Source organism: Pipistrellus kuhlii, unplaced genomic scaffold, assembly GCF_014108245.1.
Source record: "Pipistrellus kuhlii isolate mPipKuh1 unplaced genomic scaffold, mPipKuh1.p scaffold_m20_p_15, whole genome shotgun sequence".
Lineage (NCBI taxonomy): Eukaryota > Metazoa > Chordata > Mammalia > Chiroptera > Vespertilionidae > Pipistrellus > Pipistrellus kuhlii.
The window spans coordinates 32,022,580-32,031,664 of NW_023425460.1; the positions used below are offsets into that span (position 1 = coordinate 32,022,580).

Consider the following 9,085-nt stretch of genomic DNA (forward strand, 5'->3'; position numbering starts at 1 on the left):
TCTGCAGAGGAAATGGGGTCCTCAGCTTCCATCCTGGCTGCCCTTTGCTAAGACTCTCACTAGTAATTGACCATGGCATTAAGGGCATGACAAAAGTAGAGTGATTCAAGAATTCATACAAAGGTTTCAAAGGTTTTTACCTTCTACCTCTTATCCTCACCATCTTCCCCACTTTTTAGCTAAACACCTACAAGATGCTCCCCATTTACCAGTGACCCTGAGAATCACTCTCTCCAAGGGTCAGGCCTAGATTAATTACATGGCCTTTGATATTAAGCATCCCGAAAAGTTATTATATGCCCCAATTCTGGTTTTATGATAATGAAAAGTGGGGTTGTGCTTAAAATATATACTTAAAATATGTTGAAGTAAGACAGGTGTGACTGTGGGCAGGTTTATTAATCTCAGGTTTGTAATGGATACACAGTCATACATACAGCCTAGCCCAGAGCCAGGTTCACAGCAGAGAAGGTGCTAGCTCTCTCTAGCTCAGTGGATGCAGAAATAGGACATCAGAGAGTCTTCAGAAGCCAGCCTTGACATCCCTCACTGTGACTTGAGATCATGATTATCAATTTGGATTTCCAAAAGGAGGGTCCAGGAGGAGCCTAGAAGACTCCCAGGTTTCTGAAATGTGAACTGGATAATTGAGACACAAAGTCACTGCCCCTCAGTGGGCACCAAAAAGAAACAGGTAGCTCTTGGTCCCAAGCAGAAGTTTTGGCATCAACTTTCTCTTTCGTGGGCTCTATCTGTCTGTCTGGGCTGTAACCCCCTGAACCAAACGAGGAGGAACCAACCACCTTCACTGAGACCCAGGCAACTCTTCACTGCGCTTGCACCTGGGCCGGGGCAGGATCCTGGGCCTCTCCGGGGCGCAGCCCGCCCTGCGTCGTGGGCTTGTTGGTGAACGGGTGCCACTGGCCCTGGATGCTGGGGCTGTCCGTGTGGAAGGGTTTGCGGATGCGGATTATGTCCAAGCCCGACTGGCTCGCTAGCTTCTTCACCAGCGCCGTGATCTCCTCCACCGACTTGGCGTTGAGGCTCTCCTCGCGCACAGCCCCGTTCACTGGCAGAAGGGAGGCGGGGTGAGAGGCGGCGGGCCGGTCCGAGCTCGGACGAGGGGAAGGAAACGGGCCCGCCCGCTCCGCCCCGCTGCCCCGCAGGCCGCCCCCAGCCCCCGCGCGGCCCACTCACGGTATTCGGCCACGACTCTGGGCACATGACACGGCCGCGCGTTCACGTAGATGACGACCCCCGGGTTCTGTCGGGCGAAGTCGGCCACCTCCCGTTCCACGAACTCCCTGAGAAAACCGGAAAGAGGGAGCACGGTGACCCCTGACCCGGGCGGCCTCCGCCGGGAGTCGCCCCCCTCCTCCCCGCGTCCCTCGCAGGCTCACCGGGCGCCGCGGGACGAGGGCGCGTCGCGGCTGAGGCTGAAGCTCAGGCGCTGCAGCTGCTGCACGTAGCGGCCCAGCCCGTTGTGCAGCACGCTGGTCAGGAAGCGGCTCGGGGTCCCGCGCGCCGTCATGCCTGCTGCGCGCGCCGGGCGGCCCGCCGTGCCCCGACTGGACGAGAGGGGGCGGGGCTCACCTGGGCTTCCGGTTCCGGGGGCGCGAGCTCCCGGGGAGTTTTGATTCCGAGGTCCTGGCGGGTGGCGCGTGCGAGTGACCCACGTTGCGAGCGAAAGTCATGGGCCGAGCGTGCTAACCCGGTCACTCGCCCGGGGTCGGAGCGCGGAGGTCCCCGCGGGTGAACCGGAGGGAGGACACGCGTGGGGGGCGGAGAGGGGCGGGGGCCGCTCGGCGGCGCCCTGGTCGTATTGTTCCCTCCGAGGGAAGGAGCCGCGGAGAGAGCCACTACTTGGGGATCCAGAGCTGAGGGGCCCCCGAAAGGACGCAGAGGGCTGTGGACACGAGGGCGACGCAGAGACCCTGTGGAGGGCAGGAGTGGCGGAGACCAGATCTGGAGAAACCACAGTCGGTGAGGGGCTGCGATGGGAGAAGCTGTAAAGGAGCCAGACAGGGACCGAGACGGGAAAGGATCGTGCAGATGGCCTTGGGGAGAAGCAGCAATGTAGAGGGGCCCAAGAGCATCCAGAGAGGTGTGTGTGAGGGAGAAGTGTGAAGAAACGGAGAAGCCACCCAGAGGGAGCCCTTAGGCTCTGATGACTGAAGATACCTGGACCAGGCACCTCAGACATTTTTGAAGTAGGGGCTTCCTCCGTTTGACTAGGAATGTGGGTCCTTCTCCGAAGCGTGTCCCCCCTCCGGCTCCTGCTGTCCCTGCGCGGGAAGTGGATGGGCTGGAGGGGCCTGCCTCGGAGCTTGGTCCCAGGTTCTCCTCGAAGGCGGTACAGGAAGGAGGCTCTGCCAGCCCCGGAGGCGCCCGTGTTGCCCGTGACTGCAACTGAAATCCGCCAGTATTTGCGGGCGCATGGGATCCCCTTCCAGGACGGCCACAGCTGCCTGCGGGCACCCAGCCCCTTTCTGGGAGCCGCGCAGCTCAAGGAGCAGGCCGGCGCCGCCACCTCCTTCAGCCTCTTCATTAACAAGACCACCGGCCGCTTCCTCTGCATGACCAGCCTCGCGGAGGGGAGCTGGGAAGACTTCCAGGCCAGCGTGGAAGGGCGTGGGGACGGAGACAGAGAGGGAATCCTGCTCGGGGAAGGCCCGGGAGCGGAGGACAGTGAGGAGATCCGGAGGATCTGGGACCGAGCGCTACCTCTCTGGGAACTGCCTGATGCGGAGGAGGCGAAGCTGGCTCGGGTGATGTTTGGCCTTACCCAAGTGACGGACGACACCCTCAAGCGTTTCAGTGTGCGGTATCTGCGGCCCGCCCGAAGCCTTGTCTTCCCTTGGTTCTCCCCTGGCGGATTGGGATTGCGAGGCCTAAAGCTCCTGGGGGCGGAAGGCCAAGGGGACGGGGTGCGCTATGTGGAGACCACCATCCCTCGGCCGGGTGCCTACCACAATCTGTTTGGGTTGCCGCTGATCGGCCGTCGAGATGTGGAGGTGGTGCTGACGAGTCGTGAGCTGGACTGCCTGGCCTTGAACCAATCCACAGGGCTGCCCACCCTGGCCCTTCCCCGAGGAACAGCCTGCTTGCCTCCCGCCTTACTCCCTTACCTCGAACAGTTCCGACGGATCGTGCTCTGGCTTGGAGATGACCTTCGGTCCTGGGAAGCTGCCAAGTTGTTTGCCCGAAAACTGAACCCCAAGCGGTGCTCCTTGGTGCGGCCTGGGGACCAGCATCCCCGTCCCCTGGAGGCCCTAAACCGAGGCTTAAATCTTTCTCGGATTCTGCGTTCTGCCCTGCCCGCTTGGCACAAGTCTATTGTGTCTTTCCGGCAACTCCGGGAGGAGGTGCTAGGAGAGCTGTCCAACGTGGAGCAGGTGGCTGGCGTTCGCTGGAGCCGCTTCCCAGACCTCACTCGTCTCTTGAAGGGACATCGGAAGGGCGAGCTGACAGTCTTTACAGGTTACCCTTTGGGAAGTCACTGCTTGGGTGGTGGCAGGGGGTCAGGTGACATGTGGGTTTGGACTGCTGTAAATGTTGAGGAGCCTTTTCCTCTCAACTTGGAGGCCCTGCTCCATGTCTTGGTTTCAAGGGTGGGACTTCTCTCCCTCACCCAAGTCTGTGTTCAACCCCCCTGCAGGGCCCACAGGCAGTGGGAAGACGACATTCATCAGTGAGTATGCCCTGGATTTATGTACCCAGGGAGTGAACACGCTATGGGGTAGCTTTGAGATCAGCAACGTGAGATTAGCTCGGATCATGCTAACACAGTTCGCTTTGGGGCGGCTGGAAGAGCAACTGGACAAATACGATGAGTGGGCCGACCGCTTCGAGGACCTGCCCCTCTATTTTATGACTTTCCATGGGCAACAGAGCATCAGGTAAGATTCCCAGGCCTGGGGTTTTCAAAGAATGGGAGAGCAGGAGAACAGGCCCTGGGGTTTTCAGAATGCTGGCTCTCTGCCTGGGTTGGATGGGAGACTACTTGTAATTGACTCTTGAATTCATTGCCTTTTCTTCTCCCCAGGACTGTCATAGACACAATGCAGCATGCAGTCTATGTCTATGACATCTGTCATGTAGTCATCGACAATCTGCAGTTCATGATGGGTCACGAGCAGCTGTCCACAGACAGGTGACATCCTTTTGTCTATCTGGAACCCACTTGAACACACATGTCTTCTTGGGCAGCTGGCCCCTAGGCACACACACTGTACTCTTGTTTTCTGACACGTGTGCAGACAAAGTATGGACAGGGACCTAAGTGTGAGTGCGAGGGTAAGGAAAGGTGGAGTGGCGTTGGGGTGCTTTGTGGAAATATGAATGAATCTAGAGTATGTGTATATTCTTGTCCTGTCGATATCTGATAACCTCTTTGCTTTGTTTGGGTGGGTGCAGGATTGCAGCTCAAGACTACATCGTTGGGGCTTTTCGGAAGTTTGCGACAGACAGTTGCTGCCATGTGACACTGGTCATTCATCCCCGGAAGGAGGATGATGATAAGGAACTGCAGACAGCATCCATTTTTGGTTCAGCCAAAGTAAGTGACCTTTAGAGGAGCCTAAGCTTTGGAAAGGAGAGGGGGCACATGTGACCAGGCATACTCAGTCAGCCTTAAATCATCTGGACTTCATCCGGAAGAGGCAGCTGGGACCATGACATGAGGAATATAAAGGCGAATAATTGTTGGTCCTTTGCCCTTCTTACTCCAGAAGCTCACATCATCTAGTGGGGAAAACAGTGAGACAGTGATTACAACTCAGTGTGACAAAAGCTATGATAGGTAGTACAGGTACTTGGGAAACAAAGAGAAAAGACATCTGAGTCATCCTGGGGTATCTGGGGAGACTTTCTAGAGGAGGTGTCAGTAAAGGTTGGGTTGACTTTTGGCCAATAGTAGGTGTTTAATAACTAAAAGGGAGGGCCTTCTGGGCAGCAGGACCAGCCCAATCCTGGAGCTTCCGAGGTATACTGAATGCCTATTACATGCCAGGCCTGGGCTGGGCACAGGGAATACAGGATGAGGAGCACAGACCATGTGCTACAATGAAACAAACGTGGAGCCGAGGAAGAAAAGAACACGGACGTGGGAAGATGGTGGTGCCTTCTTTATTTATGGGGATCAAGAATGGTCATTTAGACTAAGACCTCAATGATAAGAAACGGGTTGAGTGGGGTAATGGGCTGTGCAGGAGAAGTGTTACAAGCAGAGGGAACAGCAGAGCAGGTACAAAATCTGGGGATGGTAGCAAGATTACTAAGGAACTGAAAAACTCAAGTGGCCAGTATCATGGTCAATAGTTCAAAAAGCTTTGATGAAAAGGGAAAGTACTTTTCCCTTTTCCCATTCTTGCCACTTCTTCCTACACGTTCAGCCTTCCTTTCTGCTTCCCTCATATGTCTTCTCACTGCTCCTCCTTCCTCTGCTCTCTGTCCCTTAGGCAAGCCAGGAAGCGGACAATGTTCTGATCCTGCAGGACAGGAAGCTGGTAACGGGGCCGGGGAAACGATACCTGCAGGTGTCCAAGAACCGTTTTGATGGAGACGTAGGCGTCTTCCCACTTGAGTTCAACAAGAGCTCTCTCACCTTCTCCATACCACCAAAGAGCAAGGCCCGGCTCAAGAAGATCAAGGATGACAATGGCCTGGCGGCCAAAAAGTCCTCTTCTGGTAAAAAGGGGGCTGTCCCCCAGAACTCTGAAACTTGCTCTGGTGAGGCCCCCAATCAGCCAGACCCTTCCAACCTTTCAAGGTGAAGGAGGTACAGAGTAGGACACTGGAATGAGCCTGACAGGGCAGGCTGGGGCATAGCCTTTTTCTTGGCCCTCTGCTAGGACTGCCTCTGTCCTGTGGTCCTAAACTTATCGGCCCTTCTCAGTGTGAGGGGCCTTGCCTAGGGCAGGGTCCCCTGGTGAGAATTCAGTTTAGCAGATATTTGAGAAACTACTGTGTGCCAAGCTTTGTTCTAGATGCTGGGAATACAGCACTGACAAGACAGATGAAGTCCCTCCTTCCATTGAAAATGCAGTCTGGTGAGAGGACAAGATAAGTTAATGGAGAAATAAACACAAAACATAATTTCAGGTAGTGAAAAATGCGATCTGAAAAATAAAATAGTAATGCCATAGTGCTTACAAGCTATTGTAGTTTAGATGAAGGTCTGAAAAGGTGTCTGAACAGAAGACATTTGAGCTGGGGCCTAAAGAACTTGTATTGAGCCATGTGCGCATCTGGAGAAAGAGGGATCCAGGTAGAAGGAAAAGTAAATAGAGAGGCCCCTCGGTGGGAATGAGCAAGTTGAGTTCAAAGTAGTGAAGTCAGGAACCCTGATCCTGAAGGAGACGTTTTGCCAAAATTCCAGCCTAGGCTTTCAGAGCCAAAGGGAGACATGGTGGGTACCAAGCTCCTCTGCTCCCCCTCTGGAGCTGCTGTGTGATGGCACTCACTATCACTGGGTCCCCGGTCCTTGGCTCTGTCACATCAGGGCCCTGTCATGAAAGTGGAAGCTTGGCCAGAGAGCCATGGAAGGAAGCTGTGAGCCCAGAGGGCCTGCCTCCTGGACACTGAATGTATGGAATGCTGCCTCTGGCCACTTGAGTGGATGCAGGCATAATTTTTTGTAGAGCCTTTCCCAGTTTTACTGGAAAAAATTTTTTTTCTCATTGCCTTTGTTTCTGTACTTCTTATTTGTCCACTAGGTGTCTCCCCAGTCAACTGGGTTTTCTCACTTGGAATTGGGAGTGATGGGTCCCCTCCTGTCTGAGCTGTATGCTCCCAAGGAAGCAAAAGCATTAAAGGGCCTTCACACACACACACTCGTTCCCACCTCTTCTTGGCCTAGGGAAGACAGGATGGTGCCTCTTTATCCCTGTTTCCCCTGAGGGTCTTCATAACCTCTCAGAGGCGTAGGTCACCAGGACCTATGCCTAGGCTCTGCCTGACCTGCTGTCTGCTATGAGCCACTCACTGACCTCTCAATGTGGACTCAGGCTCAACAATCTCTTATCTGGCCCCCGTCCATTTTCACCCTCCTGTACCTTAGCATTTCTCTTATGTTGGAGTGGGTTGGAACACATAGGGCTCTTGTTTGAAAAAGCAGAAACGTCGCCCTTCTCTCACCCCAGTCCCCACACACATACATTTCTCATTCTAGAAGTTCGAGGAGAGAGTATTCCTCATTTTAAAAAAAAGTCATATATTTATTGATTTTTTTACAGAGAGGAAGGCAGAGTTAGAAACATTGGTGAGAGAGAAACATCAATTAGCTGCCTCCTGCACACCTCCTACTGGGGATGTGCCCGCAACCAAGGTACATGCCCTTGACCCGAATCGAACCTGGGACCCTTGAGTCTGCAAGCCGACCCTCTATCAACTGAGCCAAACTGGTTAGGGTGGATTCCTCATTTTTAACAAAGAGTTGGGGAAATATGAGGAACCTGTCAGAAATATTCCTAAATGATGACACCTGCATCTCATTTCTTCTGATATCCTAAAGTCCCAGTTTCCCTTTAGATTTGCCAGCAAGAGTGAGAATGCAAGACGTCCTGAAGGCTCTGGGGAGGAAGAATCCTTTTGTAAGGTTGGGAGATTGATTCGCTCTCTGAAGCAGGGCTGCCTTACCAAGGTCTCCCTGTCAACCTAAGAAGGGGCTTCTGGAACCCTGTAGAGGGTTTGGGATCTCTGGTCTTTTATGTGTGAGAACTATGGCTACAATTGTCTCCTGAAACAGACAGAGCAAAGCTGTTTTCTGTGGGGGAAGAACCAGGGGGGAGGGAGGAGAGAGCTCCTCCGGGGCCTCCCTGCTTGGGGGTCTCTCCCAGACTGGCTGGAGCCAGGCCTCCTAATCCTGCATAATCATTCCCAGCCGCTGGCTGGTCTAGGCCTCATCGAGGTCTCTGAGTGTCAGCCGTGCCTTCCAGATGTACACCACCAGGTCAGTCCTGCCTACAAGGATGTGGGCTCCACATTCTGTCTCCCTAGAATGCCTGGCGTGTTCTCAGGAAACCCTCTAGGGGTTTCCATTAAGGGAACTTTGTGAGATCTCTTGTTTGTCTTGCCCCATTCTTCCAGCAGACACCCCCACATAGCACAAACCAGAACGATGGGTAGGAAGGGGAAGCTAATGCTCCCCTAACCCCACACTTGATACAAACACATTGCATTTCACAACTGTCAAACTCTTCACATCGCGGTGAGCCCGCCCACAATGTGTTCAGGAGTGCTTGGAGCCTAGAAAGCAGTGGGAGGGACCCGGAGGAGCCAGTGTCCCTGTACCCAGCCCACGTGGACCGAGGCAAAGTGCCCTGCCCACATCCAATTGGAGGTTAAGCATCTCCCTGAGAGCTCCCGAAGGGCCCGGCCAAGCAGGGCTGGGGATCTGCGGCCCTTTCTTCAGCTTCACACTCAGACCTGCTGTCAGGGGGCCGTTTCGGTCCTCCGGCAGCTGCTTTGCTGTGGATGTGTTGGAGAAGGGGCTAAACGCACTGGGTTCTTGCTGTCTGCGTACTAAGGCCATGACTATGGCCCAGATACCTGTAGACATCCCAGCCTGCCTTCCCACAGGCTGCCTCAGGTGCCACGGAGGGAGGGAGCCCTGGGTGCCTCCCTGAAATACAGGCCAATTTCCTGTTTGTGCCTGTGGGTGGGACTTAATGAGCTCAAGGGAAGCCAGGCTGTGCTCTGTGAGGAGCCAGAACCGGCAGGCTTGCTCCCCTGGGCAGACACCTACACCAAGGGCGAGCTAGGTGCTGGTTCTGCTTAGGCAGTCCCAACCCAAGCCGTTGGGGGGGGGGGGGGGGGGGAAGAGGCGGGTCTGTCTTGGTGTAACCCGAGCCTTCTTTGTCTGCTTCCCAGGGGTTTTCCCTGTGTCTGGGGAGTGGGCCGAGCGTGGACCAGGTTTGACAGAGCAGGGATTGGCGGCAGGAAAGCCCTAGAGCCAGCTTGGTTAGGACAGCCAAGGAGGTAGCTTAGCTCTCACGCACGTCCTAGGCGCCCCTTCCCCGGGTCTAAAGCTAAAACCCAGTAAGTTGTGAAGCCAGAGGCCAGAGGGCAGCCTCGGGCCACCTCG

General features: G+C 54.9%; 2 protein-coding genes across 2 annotated transcripts; one reads left to right on the forward strand and one right to left on the reverse strand.

The window, feature by feature from the left end:
* Positions 1-380: 380 nt before the first annotated feature.
* MRPL43 (mitochondrial ribosomal protein L43) lies at positions 381-1,588 on the reverse strand. Its single transcript, XM_036438904.2, has 3 exons — positions 1,401-1,588; positions 1,198-1,304; positions 381-1,069 (listed from the first exon to the last, which is right to left on the reverse strand). The coding sequence occupies exons 1-3, from the start codon at positions 1,529-1,531 to the stop codon at positions 828-830; spliced, it is 480 nt and encodes a 159-aa protein (XP_036294797.1). The 5' UTR covers positions 1,532-1,588; the 3' UTR covers positions 381-827.
* A 66-nt stretch (positions 1,589-1,654) lies between these two features.
* Positions 1,655-6,120, forward strand: TWNK (twinkle mtDNA helicase). The gene is made up of 5 exons (XM_036438891.2): positions 1,655-3,480; positions 3,659-3,899; positions 4,046-4,153; positions 4,417-4,558; positions 5,460-6,120. Exons 1-5 carry the CDS (start codon positions 2,238-2,240, stop codon positions 5,772-5,774), a joined length of 2,049 nt encoding a protein of 682 aa, XP_036294784.1. The 5' UTR covers positions 1,655-2,237; the 3' UTR covers positions 5,775-6,120.
* Positions 6,121-9,085: the final 2,965 nt, after the last annotated feature.

Coding starts and splice junctions, on each gene's coding strand:
- MRPL43 (XM_036438904.2), bottom strand. CDS start 1,531: ATGACGGCGCGCGGGACCCCGAGCCGCTTCCTGACCAGCGTGCTGCAC. Junction 1,305..1,400: donor CCCTCGTCCCGCGGCGCCCG/GTGAGCCTGCGA, acceptor CGGTTTTCTCAG/GGAGTTCGTGGAACGGGAGG. Junction 1,070..1,197: donor CAGAGTCGTGGCCGAATACC/GTGAGTGGGCCG, acceptor CCCTTCTGCCAG/TGAACGGGGCTGTGCGCGAG.
- TWNK (XM_036438891.2), top strand. CDS start 2,238: ATGTGGGTCCTTCTCCGAAGCGTGTCCCCCCTCCGGCTCCTGCTGTCC. Junction 4,154..4,416: donor GAGCAGCTGTCCACAGACAG/GTGACATCCTTT, acceptor GGGTGGGTGCAG/GATTGCAGCTCAAGACTACA. Junction 4,559..5,459: donor CCATTTTTGGTTCAGCCAAA/GTAAGTGACCTT, acceptor TCTGTCCCTTAG/GCAAGCCAGGAAGCGGACAA.